The 23359-nt window shown below is 36.4% G+C and overlaps 1 protein-coding gene across 2 annotated transcripts in view; it reads left to right on the forward strand.

Moving 5' to 3' along the window:
* The window catches only part of DNAH8 (dynein axonemal heavy chain 8), a 272139-nt gene that overhangs the window by 152900 nt on the left and 95880 nt on the right, over positions 1–23359 (forward strand). For both annotated transcript variants that reach the window (XM_063096081.1, XM_063096082.1), the window contains exons 50-60: positions 3971–4113; positions 4565–4699; positions 5119–5241; positions 7482–7695; positions 10798–10907; positions 12971–13134; positions 14010–14202; positions 15644–15766; positions 17335–17465; positions 20867–21020; positions 22318–22482. In XM_063096081.1, coding sequence (XP_062952151.1) covers positions 3971–4113; positions 4565–4699; positions 5119–5241; positions 7482–7695; positions 10798–10907; positions 12971–13134; positions 14010–14202; positions 15644–15766; positions 17335–17465; positions 20867–21020; positions 22318–22482 — 1655 coding nt within the window. The remainder of the gene's footprint in view (positions 1–3970; positions 4114–4564; positions 4700–5118; positions 5242–7481; positions 7696–10797; positions 10908–12970; positions 13135–14009; positions 14203–15643; positions 15767–17334; positions 17466–20866; positions 21021–22317; positions 22483–23359) is intronic.

A 23359-nucleotide genomic window follows, 5' to 3' on the forward strand; every position in this document is an offset into this window, starting at 1 on the left:
AATGGGAGACAAGACAGCAATAGCAAAATTTTGAAAGGAAGAAAGCAGAAAAGTTGCAATCGATTTAACACTGGGCAAAGGTAAATTCTAAACTGGCAGTGGGAAGAGTTGAGTAGCAATTCAGAGTACATCACAAAACTTTCAAAGGGCTCAGGAATTGGAAACTGGAAAAGTGGATTTCACAACCAGAGGGCCGATTGTAGGTCTGTTTAAGAAAAAGACCTTCTGGTCCTCTTTCAAAGCCCTGCTGCTACAACTGCACCTACCCTGCACTGGCAAAGGACTGAAGCATTATTGTTTGGAGAGTGTAAAACAGAGGGTTTTCTAGACTAGGGGGACACCAGGCACATTTGAGGGTGGGAGAATCATACTGAAAATGGGGATTAAGTGAAAGTTTGTGTTTGAAAGGGCCTTTATGAAGAGACTGAGAGAAATGATTTTTTTCAGCTGGCCATCTTTAACCAGAATGACCAATAATTCTATAGCCTGTGATTAGATGCTTCTGCAGGTTTGAGATGACAAAAGGAAACTCTAACTCAAAATGTAAACTAACAAGTAAATGAATCCTTAACTCTCGATATGAATTTTCTCAGAACCCAGAGCTGAACTCCTCCAGAAAGGTGCCTTCTAAGCAACCCCCAATTCTATCATGTTTGAAGGTTCTGGCACTTTCCTCTGAACATGTTGTTCTTAATCAGAGGCCAGGCACCAAATTATTCAGAAAGTGAAGATTCATCAGCAACAATTTTTCAACCCTGATGCAGCCATGGTTAGGGGATTGAGATGGCACCCAATAATGACACCAATTAAATAATCACCTTCCTCTGTAATTGCTACATTTCTTTAAAAAGTGGTCCACTGGCATTTTCTTCCATGTAGCTAGCACTGGTTCAATAAGTTTAGATGGTGGTGCTTTCTTGGTTTTATTGGAGATGTCAACAAAAGGTTGACAACTATCTAGACTCTCATTTTTTCTCCAGGGAGGTCCCAAGATAGTTTGTTGACTAAAATGTTGAGGGATTGCTGGCATCCAGTCTAGCTTCCCTAAATAGCTACTTTTGATGAAATTTATTTGCCTGGACATATGAGCCCATGAAATGAACCGGAATGTTACATACTTAGTGGTTATATTGGGCTCTAATCTATCTATTCCAGATGACTTCTAGCCAGTCCTTCATTAGCTCATCCTTCATTCATCCTTTTTTTCTATGAGATATGAAATATCATTGTCAAGAGTGAAAGAGGGGACATTACTACAGAGCTTACAAACATTAAAAAACAAGAAATGAATATTAGAAACAATTTTACAAAAATATGTTTGACAATGTAGATAAAATGGGTAAATTTCTTGAAAGATACAGACTACCATATATCATCAAGAAGAAAAAGATATTGCATATTGTGATGAATATAGTTAATAATAGTGTATTGTACATTTCAAAATTGCTAAGAGAGTAAATTTCAAATGTTCTCACCACAAAAAAAAAGTATTTGGGGTGATTGATATGTTGATTAGCCTGATTTAATTATTCTACATTATATTTGTAAGTCATAAAATCACTTTGTACCCCATAAATATATACAATTGTAAATTGTCAGTTTATAATAAAATAAAAAATAAAATAAAAAAAGAAAAATAGGTATCCTAAGTAGCCCTTTATCTCCTAAAGAAATTGAATTTTCAGTTAAAAACCTTCCCACAAAGAAAACCCCAGGCCAGATATCTTCACTGGTGAATTCTACCAAATAATTAAGGAAGAAATAATACCAATTATACACAAATTCTTTGAAAATATATAGAATTTATAATAAAAAGAAACACAGCCCAACTTGTTTTATAAGGACATTGTTACCCTGATACCAAAATTAGAGAAAGACATTGCCAGAAAACTTATAGAGCAATATCCCCCAGGAACATTGATTCAAATTTATTAATACAATTTTGACATATCCAATACAATAGTTTATAAAAAGTATAACATATTAAGTCCAAGTGGGCTTTTATTCTAGGAATGGAAGGTTTTATTAACGTTCTAAAACTGATAAATATAGTTTACTATATTATACTAGAAACCAAACATATCATATAGGCATCTAAATAGATGAAGAAAAAGCTTTCGACAAAATTTAACACCTTTTCTTGATGAAACTCTCAGTAAACTAGGAATAGGAACTTTATCATTTTGATAAAAAACACCTACAAAAAATCCTACAGCTAACATACTCAGTGGTGAAAGACAGAGTGCTTACTTTCAAAGATCAGAAGCAAGACAAGGATGTCTTTCTCACCTCTATTCAACTTCTATACAACATTGTACTAGAGGTTCTAGCCTTGCAATAAGAGGGGGAAATAATCAAATACTTACAGATTGGTAAGGAACAAATAAATCTCTCTTTATCTTCAGATGACGTGACCATTTGTGGAATCTTCAAAAAATGTATTAGAACTAGATAATGAGTTTAGCAAGGTCACAGGATGAAAGAGCCATATACTCTAATAAATTATATCTCTATGCGCCTTCAATGAACAATTGGAAATTGAAATTTGGGCAAAAACCACTTAAGATAGCATCCAAAAATGAAATACTTAGGGATAAACAAAATATGTGCAAGATCTGTATATTGAAAATAAAAAACTGTGCTGAGAGAAATTAAGGAAGCCCTAAGTAAATGGACAGATAAATCACGCTTATGGATCAGAAGACTCAGTGTTGTTAGGGTGTTATTTCTCTCCAGATTGATCTGTGGATTGAGTGCAATAACAGTGAAAATCTTAGTAGGTTTTCATTGTTGTGGAAATTTAGAAATAAATTCTAAAATTTATGTGGAAATGCAAAGTGATCTAGAATGACCAAATCAATTTTTTAAAAAACAAAGTTGGAGCACTCACACAACCTGATTTCAAGGCTAACAAGAAAGCTATAGTAATCAACACAGTGTGGTATTGGTGTAAGGGTAAATATATAGATCAGTGGAATAGCATAGAGTTCAGAAATAGACGCACACATATACGCTCAGCTGATTTTTGACAAAGATGTCAAAGTAATTAAATGAGGAAAAAGATTGTCTTTTCAACCAGTAGTGCTAGACTGTCCAAATGAAAAAAATAAAAAATAAAAAATAACCTAACTGTTACACCGTCCGCAAAAATGAACTCATGAAAAAATGAAAACATGAAATAGAGGTTATTACTCCGATGATAAATATTTGCTTTGTTAATATTCTTTGTATGCTTTCTTTCTACACATTTTGTGTACACAGTAACTTTTTTGGTACAATCCTGAGTCATTGTATAATGTTTTGGAAAACATTTAAAATAGCAGTTAAACTCAACAATGCAATACCAACAATGAAAGTAATTCAGTTTAAATGGCAACAACAGGAACAGCTCAGATCAAATTTGCCTAGGCAACGGCAGGTGTAAGGCATCATAGGTTGTAAGACATCCAGAGATGCTAAAATGTAAATAAAAATTTTTTTTTAGAATGTATGAAGTGTGGTCATAATTATTATCACAATAATATCAACCAGTAAATTAGTAGTTACGGTAAGTCAGGAGTCCAGGCACTATCCCACTGTACTACCCTTTTGGGGCCAGGTTTGTTTTTCCCATTTTTCATGGCAAGCATTCTATATCCAGTTATCCCTTGTCCCTTTTTTCGGTCTTTCCCATCCTTTCAGTTGATGAAGCTTTCCTTGTAAGATACCAATCATGTCACTGGTTTTACCACCAGCTGACTCTAATTCCATTTCAGACCAGGTCTCTCTCTATGAACGACTTAGCAATTTAAAAGCTAACTTTATAAAGAGGCCAAACAAATTTAAATTATAAATACCACAAATGTTAGATAAGCAGAATATTAACATGTTTGAGGAAAATGTTTTAAATGTTTAGGTGGTTCTATTGTATTCTGAGATAACTTTTGAAAAATTCAGTTTTATTAAGATGAAATTTTTACTCATTGTATAGGTGATTGGGAGCACTGGAATAAGAAACTTCAGCCATATTATTATCCGACGGACAGTATTCCAGAGTATTCATCAATTTTGGTTCCAAATGTTGACAATATTCGAACAAATTTTTTGATAGACACCATTGCAAAACAAAACAAAGTAAGTTCAATAGATAGTTTCTTGGATGACCACAAACCATGTAAGAAACACATCCCTTTTCACACACTACAGATAGAAAAATTAAACAACATAAAGGCCCAGAGGTATTGTCATTTGAGGGAGACATTTTTGGCAAATGAACCCCAGGTCCCAGGGTACAACTCATCCCCTTACGTGCTGGCTGCCCACTTGCTAGGGACAGTGGAGGTCTGCTTACAAAGTCTCTTTCATTCTCCCACGGTCACTTGAATATTCAACCGTATTTTCTTCCAGCCCTTTTATAGTATACATTTTACATTTAAATCTTTAGGATTTATTTTAATGTTGGTAAAGTAATTTAAAATTGGTTGTATTAATTTATAGAATGCAAGAATAGTCAGTAGAACCAGAAGATATTTGAAACTAAGCATGCTATAACACTCTTCAACATAATTATCCTGTGATTTTGCAGGCTGTTTTGCTCACAGGAGAGCAGGGAACTGCAAAAACTGTAATGATTAAGGCCTATTTGAAAAAATATGATCCTGAAGTACAGCTATCCAAAAGTCTGAACTTTTCATCTGCCACAGAACCAATGATGTTTCAGGTAAAATCCACCATTTGCTATGGGAATAAACATATTAAATTTCTAACGTGGTGGTTATAATACAATGTGTATGCATATAAAATATTGTCATATGTGTATAATATATGTATATATCTCAGAAGAAATGGTGCTGTGGCTGGCATTCAGCTACTTAACCTTCCCAAGGCTGAGGTTGAAGCCAAACGCAAATAGCCTATTTTGGCCGACTATGAGGCTAAAGTTGAACTGTGGAGCATATCTATTTTAATATAAATGAATGATTAACATTCCAATAACTTATTTTTAAAAATGTAACAGTAAATATTTAATAATATAGTTATTAAATACATAAATTATATTCTGCTCTGGAAATATGCTCATCATTTTAGAGATATGGATTAAAATCTGATGCCTAAGACAAACTATTTCCTTTTTGCTAGAGAACAATTGAGAGCTATGTGGACAAGCGAGTGGGAAGCACATATGGGCCGCCAGGAGGAAGAAAAATGACTGTATTTATTGATGATATTAATATGCCTGTGATTAATGAGTGGGGAGATCAGGTATGATTAAAATATCATATGTAGATGATACTTAATCAGTATTTTTAGTAATATATAAAAGTGTCAGTATCATGACCTTCATGATATTAAGTCTAGCAACAATTCTCAGTCTTTTATGACTTCTCTGTTGTAGCTGGCATTCTCCCTTCTTAAAATCCCTGCACATTTTTTTGCAACGACTCTCTCCAGTCTCTTTGGCTCCTTGACTTTGGTGTCTTTCTCTCTTGCTTCTGCCTTTCTCCAGAGTTTCATCCTTGCTCTAGCCTCTTACTCTGATCCTCTCTTTGAGGAGTAACTGATGTTTAAAAAAAGCATGCATTTATTTATTTTTAAATTCTGCCACACACCATGAACCTAGTTGTAATCATCGATTGACCTGAATCACTCCCCATCAGAGGACATCAGCAATGTTGCCAGAATGCGGCATGCTTCTGGTGGGATCCCCAGCACCCGTTTCCCACCAATATACACTACCTCATCAACACTATCTACCATAAGTCCATCAGGACAAGTACCATCCTGCTCTTTATCCCTGTTCACCTCAGTGACCACTAGAAGCTCAGCAGACATCCTGAGATGAATCCCCAAACAGGTCTGCTTGGCCCTTCTTTGCTCCAAGGTGGATGGATCTCAGCAGTTCCTGGAAGGTGGGGGAGTGGAAGCATGTTTAGATCTGGCTCATCCTTACCTTCTATAAGTTGAAGAGCTCCTGAGTCCACATTCATTTATCCAACTAGAGATGTCCACACTCATTTATCCAACTCATTCATCATTGGTTCTGTGGATCTCAAACTTAACATGTCCAAAACCTGTTCCTCTGACAGTCTTCTCTACCTCAGGATAGCAGCTCCATGTTCAATCTGTCAGGGAATTGTGTTGGCTCTATCTTCAGGTTATATTCAAAATTTGGCCACTACTCATCACCTCCATTGCCAGCCACTGCCATCTCTCTTGTTGGTTGTTACAAATGCCTCTTCATTGTTTCCCTGTTTCCTTTGTCCCTCAGTCTGTTCTCCATTCAGCAACCAATTAAAACATGAGTCAGATTATGACACATTCCTCTGCTCAAAATCCTCCAACAAGACTCATGGAAGATAAATGCCCAAATCCTTACTGTGACCCTTGCACACGCTGGTATGATGTTTACTCAGCGCCTCTGCATTCACTGTTTGCTCTGCCTAGAATGCTTTTCCCGTAAATATCTAAATGGTGTGTTTTCTCACCTCCTTCAGATCTTGACTTACATGTCATGTGAAGTGACGCCTCCCCTGCTCTCCGTATTCAGCTGAACTCCTGAGCACTTCCTATTTCCTTTCTCTGCTTTATTTTCTCCGAAAGACTTATACCATTTTATTTGCATACAAACATGCATATGTACCTTTTGTCTCCCATAATTAGAATTTGTGCTCTGTGACAGCAGGGATTTTTGTCTATGCTACAAGAGAGACTGGCACACAGTAGTCATTCATTAAATGTTGGTTGAGTGAAAGAGTGTTATATTTGAGGGGCTTCTGTGCCATTTACTCGGAGATGCCTGATAGGAATTTGAGTATACAGGTGCGGTGGAGCTTGAAGGGAATCTGAAGTTAGAGTTACAGACTTGAGATTCTTTAGGATGTGGGGTTGAGGTGGCATCCCCTGGAACAGTGAGAAGAGAAAAGGACCAAAAATGCAACCCTTGAGAACAGCTACATGTGAGGGATGGGTGGATAAAGAGTGGCTTGGGAAGTGACCCAGAAGTCACGAAATGAACCTGGAAAAAAGTGAGCCTCTGAAGTCAAGAGAAGAAAATTTTTAAAGGAGAGAATTAGCAGTGTCAGAAGCTACAGAGAACGTAAGATAAAACCCCATACCAAAGCATTCAGTAATATGATATTGAGGGCTCAGGACAAACCATTCTATATTCTGATCTAAAGTATTTTGATGTGTTAAAGGATGTCTATGGCAAAACTTGTAACTCTGAGTACTGTTGTAGTTGTACTAAATATCTCATAACTCACCTCTCTAAATTTCTTTGAAAATTAGTTTTATCATTATGCTGAAGGGCACATTGGACTTGCATCAGACATGTTTAACTTAGGGCTTAGAGATCATGCATGGCATTGTTTAAGTTAACATTCCCAAACACTTCATTGATAAGAGGTGAATGTTTTCTTCTAATCTTATCTGTACTATTTTATAGGAGCTATGGAGGAATATAATAGTGATATGGTACTAAAATATTGCTGTGTAAATTTCAGATAACTAATGAGATTGTGAGACAGATGATGGAAATGGAAGGAATGTATAGCTTGGATAAGCCTGGAGACTTCACTACTATTGTTGATGTGCAGCTTATAGCAGCAATGATCCACCCTGGAGGTGGTCGAAATGATATTCCACAGCGTTTAAAACGACAATTTACTGTGTTTAATTGCACATTACCTTCAAATGCTTCAATAGACAAAATTTTTGGTATGAATATTCCTGGTGTTTAATTTTTTTATTGCATGACATAACGGACATAAATCATGCAGAACTTTAAGAGATAAAAAGGCTCTATCTAATATAGGGTTTAAATATCTGGAATGGAAGGCTAAATACTGGGAAAGAGGGACTAAATACTAAGATGACTCTTGTTAATAGCCTATTCTGAGACTGAGGAATATTTAGAAATGGGCTTGTTCAAGGTTGTCGTTAGAGGTAAGGGAACCTTTGTGTTTTGGTTTTCTTGACATGGTTAATCAGAGAAATTTGGGCTAATGAATGAAAGTAGAAAGATCATAAAAACATACAAAGTTAAATGTAGCACTTTGATATGTTAATGAAAATGAGATTCTTGATGCCAAATTTAGGCTCACATAAATTGTACCATCAAAACTTGAGTATATACGTGAGAACAGACCCATGCATATAAAAACATTAGTTACTTGATATAGCAAGCACTGTAGATCATACGGGAAAGGGCAGACTTTCAATAAATGGAACTGGGACAGTTCGTCATTCTCATGGGAAAATAATTGAAATTGGACGCCTACCACACACGATGCACAAAATCAACTACAGGTGGATCAAGGACCTAAATATGGAAGATGAGACTATAAAAAGTTTGGAAGAAGATACAGGGAAGTATATTAATGACCTCTGAGAAGGAAAGGACTTCTTAAATGAGACTCAGAAAGCACAAAAATAAAAAAATGATAAATTTGGCTAGATTAAAATTAAGAACTTCTCTTAAAAAAAGAAAAAACACAAAACTTCAAATGGGTGAAAAGACAAGCCACAAAGTAGAAGAAAAAAATTTCAACACATATAATAACCCAAAATTAGTACTCTGAATATTTAAAGAAATCTTACAATTTCTTCAAATCAGAGAGAAGCAAACAACCCAATATAAAAATGGGCAAAAACCAAGGCACTTTAAAAAGAGGAGCTAAATAGCCAATAAAAAAATGTAAAGGTGATGAACATGATTAGTATTAAGGAAAATACAAATTTAAAAAGGCCAGTCAAATGTCTTTTTGTACCCACTAGATTTGCAAAAATGAAAAATTCTGACAAAATTAAGCGTTGGTGAGAATGTGAAGTGACTGAGACTCTTGTCCCCTGCTGGTGGGAGCGTAAATTGCTAGAGCTGGGATAACAGCTTGCCATTACTGCTGGTAAAGTGGAACATGTGCACGTCCCAAGCAGTTCCACTCCTATATATATACACCAGTTTACCCTTTTTTTCCTTTATGGTTTGTTCTTTCTGAGTCTCACGTAAGAAGTCCTTTCTAACCTGATGTCATAGAGATATTCTCCTGTATTTTCTTTCTTTCCTTTTTTTTTTTTTTTTTTTTTTTTTTGGTGGCTGTCCGGTACAGGGATGGAACCCTAGACTTTGGTGTTATCAACACCGTGCTGTAGCCAACTGAGCTAACTGGCCAGCCCCTCTTATGTTTTCTTTCAAACGCTGTGTGGTTTTGCCTTCCATATTTAGGTCCTCAATCCATCTGTAGTTGATTTTGCACATGCACACCAAGAGACACACAAGAATGTTCATAGAACAGTGTTCATGATGGCAAAAACTTGAAATAACCTAAATATTTATTGCCAGTACAATTGGATAAATTGTGGCACAGGCACATAAAGTAATGCTACGCAGCAGCGAACGTGAACAAACACCGCTGTGTGCTTCAACATGGATGAAGCCCAGAAACATACTGTTGAATGTAAGAAGCGAATCACAGAGAAATGTATAATTCCATTAAATTAAATTTCAAAAGTTGAAAAAAGTTAAAGTTCAGAAACGTTACGTGGTGAAGGTATAAAGAAAAGCAAGTCACAGATTACCAAAGTGGAGTAGCGGCTCCCTCTGGAGGAAGGAAGGGATTGTGAACAGGAATGAACACACGGGTTTCTAATGTACCATGGCAATATATTTCTCAGTCTCTGGTCTGTACGTGAATGTTTGCTTGTTTGTTAAGCTATTTGACACACTCTTTAGTATGATTGATATATTTTAACAAATATGGAAAACTAACCAACCAACCAGGAACTGAGGCTCGGAGAAGTAAAATAACTGCCCAGTCAAGGCCACTGGTGCGTGGCAGAGTTGTGGTGCCAATCCCTATTTCCTGATTCCAGATGCCATGCTTCTTGTAATACGTTTGTCCCCCAGGAAGGTGGAAATCTAGAATATAGGATTTCAGGAAGCAAGGGGGCCTTACGGGCGTCTGGCACAACCAACCACGACTTTGGAGGGCAATTTCATGTTTCCCCAAGGCAATTCTTCTTCAGTCTGTGCAAAGGAACCCCAGTTTCTTTCGAATGCTCCACCCTTCAAAAACCTGAGCAGATATTCGTAGTTGTACTCCTCTAAAAATACTTTGCTCAGAACTGAACATATTTCTTCACAGATAGTCTCGCTGGAGTGAAGTAGAATAAATCTCTTTCTATAGTCTAAATCAAAGACATTTTAAGACGTTAAGAATAGTCTGTAAACCTACACAACTCAGTCCTTCCTGAGGGTGATTATGTCAGTCAGTGTGCTGGGTGTTCCCTAAAATTGGTTACGTATCTAGCTCAGGTCAGGGTGTTGACTGCAGGTCAGCAACCAATCCATGAGACCTTGAACAATTTGCTTTACCTGTCTGGGCCTGACCCCCTTCTCTGTAAGATGAGGGAGTGGCCTCTAAGCGCTTTTCCAGCTCTCATACACTTCAGAGTGAATGCTGATTTACAGACACTAGAGCCAAGTTGCCTGGGTTCAAATCTCAGATTTGCCTGCATATAAGCTGTGTGAACTTGGGCTCATATTAGAATGGGGATGATGATGATGATGATGATGATATCTACCTCATATTCTTTATCATAGGGTGTTAGGAGGCTTAAATGAGTTAATACATATAAAGTGCTCATCACTGAATGCTAAGCTTGGCTAGCCCCACTGCAGATCCAGTCTTAGCTAATCCCTTGAGAAAAATTCTTAACATCACCCAGCTTAGTCAACCTTGTAATGACTTATTCACTGGCATAAACATGTACTTTGTAATCTTTTAGTCGCTTATACCTTCAAACTTGCTTATCTTTCAGGAATTATTGGCTGTGGATACTTTGATCCTTGTAGAAAGTTCAAACCTGAAATATGTGAGATGATTATGAATTTAGTCACAGTGGGAAGAGTGCTATGGCAATGGACTAAGGTACGGAATTGTTTGTTATTAATAATAAAAAAAAGTCAACTATTATTCAGCCTAGTTCTTTCCTCATGGCTTGTTATCATAACATCATATGTGGTAGTGTTTTTTGGAAAAGACAAATTAGGTGCTCAAATAGATTTATGACACCTTTTTCTTCCAGGGAGCAAACATTCTGTCTGAATGCTGCTTTCCATATGTATGGGATATTGCTATAAACCAGACACAACATGCAAGATAAAGTAGAATTTTGCTGAGATGAGAACACTGCTTTTCTGTTTGTTACTCTGATTTATAACTGTTTGTATGTCTGTCTCCTTCCACCAAATTATGTCAGACACTCAAATGTTTATTAAATGACTTAATACGTGGATTTTCAGATATTCTCAGCTAACTAAGACTTGCAGTCTAACTTGTCTGTTTCTCTCAGGTGGAGCATGAATTAGTAGATGGATGAAAGGTTCTTTCACTTTCACAGAATAGGCTGATTTTAATACACATGTCAGTGCCCTAAGTAAAGCTCAGCAAATCTGTAGCTGCTACCATATGACTTAAGGCAGTACTCATGAAAAGGCAACTAAATGGAGATCTGAGATAAAAATAGGTTGATATATTTGCCAAAAAGTGGCGAAGGAGGTAAGATTAGTTGTTGCAGTTCACTATACATTCATTAGGCCAATTACACACATGTGGGCAGGCACCAGTGTGGAGTAGTTGCAGTTGTCTAGCAGCAGGGCTTTGGAAAGAGGATGAGGAAGTCTTTTTCTTAAACAGACCTACAGTCAGCCCTCTGGTTTTTAGTTTTACCTTCACCCCAGTTTCCAATTCCTGAGCCCTTTGAAAGTTTTGTGATGTAAGCTGAATTGCTCTTCAGCTCTTCCCACTGCCAGTTTAGGATTTACCTTTGCCCAGAGTGTTCAATCAATTGCTACTTTTCTGCTTTCTTGCTTTCAAAACTTTGTCCTTGCTGTCTAGTATCCTGTTTTATTTATCCTTTTGAGTTTATGCGTTAGCCTGTAAAAATTACAAACTCAGCGAGGTACTTTTTCAGTATAGAAAAGGCTTGTTCTTCTGTAAGGCATTTGCTTTACCGAATTAATCCTGAATTAATTGTGTGAGGAGTTTGCTTTGTGTCACCAGAATTATCATTGTTTTCACTTTCTAAAATGATGCTAATGATACCAATTATGATCTTTGTGCATGGCCACCAGTGCTTTCCATCCGTAGAGCACCTCAAGTTTGTTTCTTAACTGGCATCTCTCTGGGTAAGAATGTGTTATTGTTTTAGCTTTGCCTTTTTATATTGTAGAAGTTGGTAGAAATAGTAGGTAAATTAGCAAAGCAGAACAAAGTCTTTCTGCTCAAACAAAAAACCCCAGAAAAACCACCTATTACTTACAGCTGCTTGTCAGACTTGCCTGCCAGTTTATTATGGATATACAGATATATGAGAGAGTGTTGAAATTTGGATCCCCACAGCAGAATCCAGGTTCTGAAATGCAAATATATTTATGGATATCAAAACACATTAAGGACCTTAATAAAAACAATTCTATAGAAGATAGTCATTATTGACTTTAGACGTGAACATTCATTGTTCTTACCTGCGTGACAACCAGTTCAGTTTTTTGTTCTGACATATTTCGTATTTACACTAATAAAGTTAACAATGATTAGGAATGATTATTCCCACAATTCACATAGTTCTTAAGAACTCAGGGAAGTGACTTATTCAAAACCAAGTAATGGTGGTAGAACAAGGCATTGGAATTTACATCTAGTGAATTATTTTTGAATCCATTCTATTCTAGGGCTACGATCTTTTAAATTCTGTGTTAGCTTCTTTATTTATTTCATTAAAAGTTTTTCAACTGTTTATGTTAGTTTATTCATGATGTGTTTTTTTTCTGTCAGTGCTATGAAAAAAAATATGAACTTAATGTTGATTATTTACTCAGCCTGTTTTATCTAAAATACTATTTGTGAGATAAAATAGTTCTAAAAGCAATTCTACTTTTAGTTTTATCTGGAAGCTAATTGAGAGGATTAAATTTTTTTTTCATTTCTAGCTGAAGATGCTGCCAACTCCTTCTAAATTTCATTACATCTTCAATCTTCGAGATCTTTCCAGAATCTGGCAAGGAATGTTAACCATAAAAGCTGAGGAGTGTGATTCAATCACTGTTCTCCTGTCACTTTTCAAACATGAGTGCAACAGAGTAATTGCAGACAGGTGTATATTACAGCACTTGAGCTTAAATGTGCAAATGAGAAGTTTATTCTACTAGATTAATTCTTGCATTATCTATTGAGAACAGTAGAGTAAGGAGTATTAGTTTTAATTTGCTGTGGGGATTGCGAAGCATTGATTTCATTTCCTACCTGTCGGTTGCCCGAAAAAATTGCTCTGCCAATTTATTTGAGTATTATGTCAACAGTGCATCTTTATAAATCACCACATCATCAGAGAGTTGATAAGATTCAGAGGCAAATTTTAGTTGTGTATGTTTTCTGAACATTGGGGGCTATGTGTAGGTTTTGCATGGTGAAATCTGGTTTCACCCCATTAAAGTTAAGCAATCCCACTAAAGTTAAAATTCAGTCATATTTCTGAGCCTCAGTTTCCTCCTCTATAAAATATGGATGATAATGCCGACACTACAGAGTTGGAAAGTATCTACCGTGTCTCACACATAGGTGGTACTTGTCATATGTTACTCCACCTTCTTGCTCTCTTTTCTCTGTGATACTGTAAGCCTGAATAGGACCTTTGTGTACTGTGTGTCCACAAACCCAGAAAGAGTACTGTTGCCCACTACTGACTGTCACTTCTGCACTCCTATTGCAAATTTTAGGGACCTTTGACCTCACCTAAGTGATTCGTCTGTATTTTCTATGAGTAATACTGTTAACGGTATAACTGTCTCGGATGGGGTTATCCCTTCTTGTCAAAAGGAGGAACATATTGCTTCCCTGTCCTGAGGGGAGGAAGGTGCCGGGGTGGGGGCTGGGGGGGAACTGAGAGGAAGGGAAGGGAGGTTGAAACCATGTTCAGTTAGAAAAGATGCTTTCATACTTTGCATTCTTACTACTACATTTTCCTTTCAGATTTATAACTCATGAAGATGAGCTGTGGTTTAATGCACATCTTATTCGTGCAGTTGAAGAAAATATTGGCTCCGATGTGGTGTCATGCATTCTTCCCGAACCGTACTTTGTGGATTTTCTCTGTGAGACGCCTGAACCAACTGGTGAAGAACCCGAAGACACTACGTTTGAAGTACCCAAAATCTATGAATTGGTATTTATTTTCATCTCTTAAAAGAGGTTTTCAGATCACTCCCCTAACTAGATATTTCTCTCTGTACCAGAGTCTCACCATGGAGTTACTGTAAGTTCCAAGTTATTTATGTGTTGTGATTCACAGTTATCACATGTCAAGTAAAATATTTCCTACAATGAAATTTAGCAGCAAAAAGTCAGGTATAAGACAAGTATACCTACTGTTGCCATTTTAATATTGCTTTGAAAGTTCTGGGCAGTGCAACAAAATGACGAAAATAGATATTATTTTAAAAAAAGCCAAAATACTATCTGTAGGTGATATGATTATGTAAGTTTATAATCTAAGAGAATTTAAAATCTATTTTAACTGATAAGAGTCCAGTTAGATGACCAAGTGTTATATAAATATGAAACTATCCCCTCTACCAAGGGTTGGCAAATTATAGCCTGTGGGCCAGATCCCACCCCCTGCTTGTGTTTGTTAGGCTTGTGAGGTGGGAAGAATTTTTACATTTCTAAATGGTTAGAAGAGAATCAAAAGAAAAACAATATTGTGTGACAAGTAAAAGCTATGTGGAATTCAGATTTCAGTCTTCACAAATAAGGTTTTACTGGAACACAGCCACAGCCATTTTGTTCTGTGTCGTCCATGGCTGCTTCTGTGCTACAGTGGCAGGGTTGAGTGGTTTCAACAGAGAGACTGTAGGAGCCACAGACCCCAAAATGCTTACGATCTTGCCCTTTACAGAAAAAGTTTGCCAACCGTTGTCAACAACCAAAAGGTGGAGAATATAACATAAAATTATTTTATTCAACAGCAACAATATTATAAAATATCTAGAAATTACATGATAAAACTTTATTTGATTAAATGGCAACACATCATTCTTCCTAAATTATCGATAGGTTTAATGAAATTTGGAGCAATATTCCGAAGGAGTTTTTCAAAAAAAAAAGACACATAACAAAGTAATTCTAAAGTGCATGTAGATAAAGAATTAAATGGGGAGGAACAATTTGCAAAACAAAGAAAGTGGTTGAGTTCTTCAGAACAACAGACTTCTGGATTTGGCTACATAAACAGTGTAAAACTTCTGTATATTTTAAAAGCTATAAACAGTATTAAAAAACAAATAAAAACTAAGAAAAATATTTATGTTTCACCGTTAATTACCATTGGTAGTAGTTGGTACTGGGCCTCTTGAATGGAAGGGCCAGAGATGATTTTGTATTGGAAACCCACTAATGCAGTTAGGTTTCAGGCCTCTGAAAATGGAAATAACTAAATGTAGACCAATAGGGGACAAATCTCTGGAAATCCATAACATTTAAAAAATATTTTTTTTTAAGAATTGCTTTTGAGTTTCTTTACAATAAATGCTTGCATCTTAAGTAAATAAATAATACATAAATGTTTGTATCTTAAATATTATTTTTTTCTCTTTCCTCACCCATAGATACCATCCTTTGACTTTCTGTCTGAAAAACTCCAGTTTTACCAGAAACAGTTTAATGAAATCATTAGAGGAACATCTCTTGATCTGGTGTTTTTTAAAGATGCAATGACTCATCTTATTAAGGTTCTGTCGACTATTTACTGATATAAATAGATCATGTAAAAGCTTAGTAAATTTCATAGATAAGTTTTTGAGAGAATAAATATATACTACTAGGTAGCAGGTATAAGAGGGTACATACATTGGGTCAATTCACTATCTTAGAAAACAAAGGTTTAATAAGAAACCTCTCATTTTAATCCACCTACATGACAGCAAATGTTGTTCAAGGGAGAATTGATGTTTTTTTGAGTGTTTTCAGAGCTTTTGGCATAGTAAGTCAGAGTTTTACCTTCCTAGGAAGTAAGCTGGAGAACCCTGTGAAGAAATGTACCCTCTGCAAATTAGATTTTGATGTTATGGGAATTCTGTTCCCCCCATGGAGGAAAAAATGTTGCTATAAAAAGTGTCAGTTTCATAATTGGCTTACAGATTATGAACAAACTGATGGGGAAAGGGAGTTAGGCGGGTATACAGGACTGGCGAGAAAACAGAAGCCAGTTAGAGGTTGCACGAAAAAGAAGCATAGTTTGATTCAAGTCTGAAAGGCGGCAGAAAAAAATTATTTACTTATGTAACTGGTTGATCCAAAAGAAGTTTTTCCAGGAAGTAATGACATGGAGTAGGGAGGTTTGATAAAGAGGAGGCAGTTAGCTCTATTTGTTGTATGGTTGTCTTCCACAAAGTTGGTGAAGTTCCAGATGCCCTGGGGCTGTTTTCACACCTATCCATTCAACAGGTAATTAGCCACCCACTAATCTTGGGTGGGTCTTGGGGGCCTGAGACCCTGATCTAGGTGCAAAACTGCATAAGTGATTAACATTTAAAAAAATATAACGATGAATTAATACAGACCAAGGTGTTGTTATTGATCTGCCATTTGTAAAACTTGCATTTTTTTGAAAAATTATTTTTAGTGGTGATAATAGGTCTAGTGATCCATCTAGACTTTCTTCCTACTCAGTGACATTAATATAAAAGACAGCTTTTTAGCACTGTCTTCAATTGTTCTGTATAAGGTGCGAACCACAATATGAGTCTTATCTTCACTGAGGAAATCGACCGTAGAAAAGCAAGACAAGACTTAAGGCTGTCTCTCTAAGTCTTTTTCTACAAACGTCCCCTTATCCCCATTGTAAATAGAATTTCGGTACTTTAAAAAATTTTTCTTTGATGGAGATATGATAGAGGCAGTAGTTGTTGTAGAGATGGGTGTCTGCATGATTCAGTGTGTTAAACTGATGTAAGCGAACAATTATAAACTTTTCTTACATCTTCTGTAGATTAGGAGGAGCAGCTCCTCTATCTGTTGAGTCTAAAAATAATAAACCACCCCCCACAGTTTTGAAACAGAAGAAAGTAAAGCCAATTTGTTGTTTTTTGTGATGTAAATATAGATGGGCAAGAAAATAATTTGAGTCGAATAAATCAATATGAAACTTTAATTTTAATTTTTAAGATTCTAAGATATGCCATTAAAAGGAAAAAGTCTAATGTTGTCTAGAAACACACAGTCAAACCTTGAACCCATTTAATGCAAGAAAATGTAAACATTTGCATCCTATTGCAAATACTATTTTATTTCAAAACAGATTTCACGAATAATTCGAACATCGTGTGGAAATGCGCTGCTGGTGGGTGTTGGTGGTTCAGGAAAACAAAGTCTTTCAAGGTTGGCCTCTTTTATAGCTGGATATCAGATATTCCAGATAACATTAACCAGGTAAGATAAAATAAAACACAACAATATGTTTCTCTATAGTTAATTTCTCTGGAGTTAAATGTCTATTTATTTTTGTTACAATGACTTGGTGTATTTTTTTAAGTAAACTTTAAAGTATTACATATATAAGAAAAAGTACACAAATCATGGGGTCACAAGTAAGTATATCTATGTAACCAGCCCACAGACAAAGAAATAAAACACTATTTGCACCACAGAAGTGCACCCATGTCATGTCTCTGTCGTTACCTTCTCTAGGGTAATAATATTCTGATTCCTAAGCCCATTGATTACTTTTGCCTGCTTTTGACCTTTATTTCAGTGGAATCACAGCACTTGCTCTTTTGCATCCCATTTCTATTCTTGCACCGTGTTTATGAAATTCATCCATGATGCTACATGTAGCAATAGTTTGTTCATTCTTATTGCTGTATAGTCTTCTACTTCATCATGTTACCAAAATTTATTCATCCACTGTACTGTTGACAAAGATTTGATTTTTTGGTAAAGAGAATTGTTGTAAATGTTCTTGTACGTGTCTGGGTGTACTCCTAGAGGTAAAATTGCTGGATATAGAATATGCCTGTATTCAGCTTTAGTAGATCTGCAAAGTAGTTTTCTAAACTGGTTGTGCCAATTTACATCTCCACCAACAATTCATGAGTTTAATTGTTCCGCATCCTTGCCCACACTTGGCATTGCACATCTTTTGCGTTTTAGTACTTCTCGTAAGTGTGTAGAGGTATCTCATTGTGGTTTCAGTTTGTATTTCCCAGAAAGCTAGTGATGTCGAGTGCCTTTTTATCTCTAATTGGCCATTTTATTTGGATAACATCTTGTGAAATATCTGTTTAAGCCCTTTGCCCATGTTTTAAAAAATTGGGTTGTGATTCTTTTATTGATCGTTAAGAACTGTTTGTGTATTTTGGATGTAATTTATTTGTCAGAATGTGTATTGCAAATACCTTCTTCCCCTTAATGATTTGCCTTTTCACTCTCTTAGTGGATCTTAATTTTAATGAAACTCAATTTATTATTTTTCCTTTATGTTTAGTGCTCTTTATATTCTGTTTAAAAATCTTTGTGTGACCAAAGTCACAAACACTTTCTCCTTCACATTTACAAATAAAATTTACTACTTTCACACTTAGAACTGTAGTCCACCTAGAATTTATTTTCTTGTAAAGTCTGAGATAGGAGTTGAGATTATTATTTTCAACATAGATGTCCCGTTGATCTGGCTCCAGTTAGAAAAAGGGTCTTTTCCCTGAAAGTGATTGCATATGGGGGAAGAAGAGGAAAGAAGAGAGAGCTGAATATGGCACTCTGATGTCTCTGGTGGTGTTTATCACAGAGCATTAAAAAAGTGCTTGTTCGTGTTTCTGTCTCCTTCACTAGGCTGAAAGCTCTCTGAGGATGAGCCATTTTAACCTTTGTCTTGCCTACCAGTACTATTAAATGGTTACTTTTAACTAATTCTATAAAAATATGTGTTGAACAAATGAATAAAGACCAGCTTTAAAGGGGTAAAAAGAGAATTTGGTTCAGTATGTGTTCAGTATGAGATGTTTGCAGGTAGTTACGTAATTAGACTCCTGGTGTAGAGTTCTAGAAAGAGTTCTGGAGACACTGGTATAGAAGTCTCTGTAGAGAGAATACTTTTAAGATCATGGGGAGTATGGATAGTGAAGAAAGAATTCTGGAGTCTCCCAATACAGAGAAAGGGCAAAGTGGAGAGTGAGCAGGAGGGGCAAAGAAGAGAGAGGGTGGTTTCCAGAAACCAAGCGGGCAGAGAATTAGCCTGAAAATGCTGATTAAGTTAAGGCATGAAAAGTGGTAACTAAGAGTTAATGTGACAAAACTTTCAGTGGGGTGGATGGGCACGGAAGCCACATAGCATCAGGAAGTGAAGAGCAGAGAGAGCAAATTTAGAAAATTTTTCAATAAGCTTATCTACAAAAGAAAGAAGTAAGAGAGGGCAGGACTTAGAAGAGGGTGTGTCATGACTGTGTCTGTATGTTGCAAAAACAATATGTAGCCGTCAGTCTAATTTTAAAAAATCAGCCAAAATGGTTATGTGACTTCACTGGCCAATAGAGTCAGAGACTGGCCAGCCCGTGAGAGGATTACTCTAACAGCACCAGGCCACACCACCTGGCAGGAAGACTTGGGCTGTGTTGCTCTCCCAGCGGCAGCTTTGTCTTAACAAACCACCTTTCTCTTTTTAGTGAATTTCCCTCTTGGGAATTATTTTGAAAGGGATGAATGTTCTCTTTTTAACGGAGTTCCTTTTGTGGAGATTTATAAGGCTTTTTACTGACGTGCCACCCAGAAAGGGTAGCTGGTGCTCCTAGATTAAAACCTAGTTTAAAATAAGCTATTTATTCCTTTAAGTATCCTTCAGTTACATCATCTCTAATGTGCACAACAATATTTATAATTAGATATTATCTTCATTTTGCAGATGAGGAAACAAAAATGGAGAAATGTGAAGGAACTTTTCTAAAGCTGCAGAGCAGGGGTTTGAACCTGGGTCTCTCTGGTTCTAGTGCCCATAGTCTATTAGATCCTGTGGCTCATGCTAGACTCCCTATTACTTGCCCTTTAACACCTCCTTCAATTGAGGGTTTCCTTGTAGCCCTTGTCATTAACTTCCCCCGTGAGGATTTATATACAACACCAGAAAATGTCTGCTTTATTTTTACACATCCCATCACCTCTGGTAGCACATACTCGGGTACTCAAAAAGTTCATGGAAAAATAGAATTGAAAAATAGAATGAATCTTTCCATGAACATTTTGAAATACCTTGTACATTTAGCAGGAAACAGAATAAACAGAAAAACAAAGACTGAAGTCTTCTCTTTTCATAATCTGTAGCCACCTAATTACAACATTTCTGTTGTTTACACCACATTGCTTAATGCACCTTTTTCTGTACGCTTCCTTTGTGTCTAGCCACTTAGTGAGCTGCACAAATTACCAGTATGTATAACTTACCACTAATTTTGTTCATAATTCATTGTGACTTTCACCAAACCAAATCCATCCAAATTTCAGATTGGTTTTTAGATATCATACATATATTCACTTGGTGAAAACTGCAGCTGAGGACTGCCAGATTGCAGGGACAGAAATTCGTTTTGCTATTCCCAGTTATGCTTCATGGATACCTTCTGGTAAATTCCCTATTTCTCACTTCTCAAGTTAAATAAAACATATTTGTTTTGAATGGTAACATATAGCTCTTTAGCTCTAATCTGTGTTTTCTAGCAGGCGCTATTAATATCTGATGGAGCAGGTACAGGTTATGCTGTAATTGTCATGAGTTATTATTGTGTTTTGAGATAAATTATGACTACATATTTTTTAATTTTAAATTTTCTACCACTTTTTTTTAGGTCTTACAATGTGAATAATCTAACAGAGGATTTAAAATCTTTGTACAAAGTTGCTGGTGCTGATGGAAAAGGCATCACCTTCATCTTTACTGACAATGACATAAAAGATGAAGCGTTTCTAGAATACCTTAACAACCTGCTGTCTTCAGGGGAGGTAGGTCTCAAAAGTAGAGAAACACTCATCTTGCAAAATGTAAATTATATTTGAATAGAAAAAGCAGCAACCATTGAGAATCCAGGCACTTAGCACACATTTTTGATTTTAGAAATGACTATCCTATAAGACTTAATAGATTTTTCAGAGTTCCTGTGAAATTAATGTTGCTCACCTCCAGATTTTCTGTATGCTTTGTTCCATTTTAAATATGGTTTCGTACTTGTCTCTTCGATCTTCAGTTTGATTCTATAATTTATTTTAGGAGAAGCAAAGTATCTATCTATCTACCTATCTGTCTATGTAGTGGCCAGGAGTGTAGAGTGGTTGAAAGAGTTCTGTTAGCTGTAAGTGGATGTTTGCATCACCACTTCTGAAATCAGCACTCCCATGACATGTTTGGTACTTCTTTAGAAGGACTCAAGAGACTCAGCATATAGTCATACTCATGGCTAAGATTTATTACAGCAAAAGAGTAAGTATACATAGTGGATCAGTAAAGAAGATGATACATCACGTGGAGTTTAGAGGAATCTGTGTGCCTGCTTCGTATGCTCTTGCTGAGGGGCCACACAGAATATGCTCTCCCTCTAGTAGGAAGTGCAGTAACATAAGCACTGTGTTTTTCTTCAGGGAATCCCTTTGGAAACTCAGAGTCCAGTGGTTTTATTTGGGGCTGGTCATGTAGTCATTCCCTACCTAGGCACAACTGCCAAAGTTCCAGACTCCCAGAAGTAAAGTAGGCAGGCATTCATCATATATCACAATGTTTGTATAAACGGTCTAGGCACAGCAAAATAACCTTATCAATTAGTAATGGAGGAGACTTTCCAAAAGCCAAGTGCCCAGGTGCCAGCCAAGGGCCGGCCCTGCAATCACACCCTTCTCAAGATCAGGCCTGCTATGTTAACTCATCCCTGCACAGTGGTACATACTGATGCTTAATGGTGCACAAGCTAGTTAAGTATTTTGGAGCCAGAGTTGAGAAGACTGACTATGAGTCAAAGAACAGAGGGCATCATTGGACATCTTAAAGAGGTGATTGACATGGCGGAAGAGCTAGCTTTCTGGTGATAGCTACTTGAGCACAGGGAAACATAATTTGCTCTTGATTAAGCTGCTCAATAAAACGTTGCACTCTTGGTAACCTCTGGCAAACCAGGGATTTGACTGTGCAGCTACAGAAAGGAAATATGAAACAAAATGGCACATGGGAAGAAAAAGACCAGACTTTGGCAGTGAATTGGCTGCAGGGAACTCTTAAAATACAGAACACTTTCTTATCTATTCCTCAAAGATCTCCAGTTTGTTTGCACGGGATGAGATGGATGAAATCACCCAAGGTCTAATATCGGTGATGAAAAAGGAGCTGCCTCGTCATCCTCCTACCTTCGATAATCTGTATGAATATTTCATTTCTCGATCAAGGAGGAACTTGCATGTTGTTCTCTGCTTTTCTCCAGTGAGTTTTTGTTTTTATTTGTATCCACATAAGAGGAATTACTTGTTTAAAGGGACTTAGATAATTTGTCTTCTCTGAAAAGATGATTTGCTCAGAAATTAATGTTTGTTACATTGAATTAAAATTATTACTTTGCTATCACCAGTTTCTATTGACCAAAATCTTCTCATCAGTGTGATAATTTAGAATATTTGTATAATTGGAAATTATTGCATAGCCTACAATTTTTATTTACATAGCCTACAGATATAGATTATTTGAAGGAATTTGGTGATTGTAATCTTGTCCACCTCTACCTTCTGTATAGACATGCCATCAATCCTGATGTAGAATTTGAATATCTCTAACTTATTGTGCTTTCCAGTACAGTAGCCATTAGCCATATATGGCTATTTAAATTTTGATTAATTAAAATTAAATGAAAATAAAAATTCAATTCCTGAACCCCACTAGCTCCATTTCCAGTCCTCAATACCCATGGTGGCTAGAAAGCACAGATATGGAACATTTCCCTTATTACAAAATGTTCCATTGTACAGCTCTGCTCTGGGGGGGGGGGGTTTCACTAATTAAAAAGGCAATGTACTTCATTTTTAGATAGTCTAATTGTCAGAAAGCTCTTTATAATTGGTTGAATTCTGTCTCTCTGTGCTTTTCTGATTCTGCCCTGTAAAATGAACCTGACCTTCTCCCATATAAAACTTTTCAAATGTTTGGAGAAAGTTTTTGCACTTGTTTCCTTTTTAAACCAGACATCTATTCCTTCAGGTGTTCTCACTTGTCCTAGTGTCCAGACTTTTATCATCCTGGTTCTCTCTCTCTAAGTGATTTCTAGTTTGTCAGTGTCCTTTTAAAAGGTAGTTCCTAGAATCGAACT

This window comes from Cynocephalus volans, chromosome 5 (genome assembly GCF_027409185.1).
Source record: "Cynocephalus volans isolate mCynVol1 chromosome 5, mCynVol1.pri, whole genome shotgun sequence".
In the NCBI taxonomy this organism is placed as follows: Eukaryota; Metazoa; Chordata; class Mammalia; order Dermoptera; family Cynocephalidae; genus Cynocephalus; species Cynocephalus volans.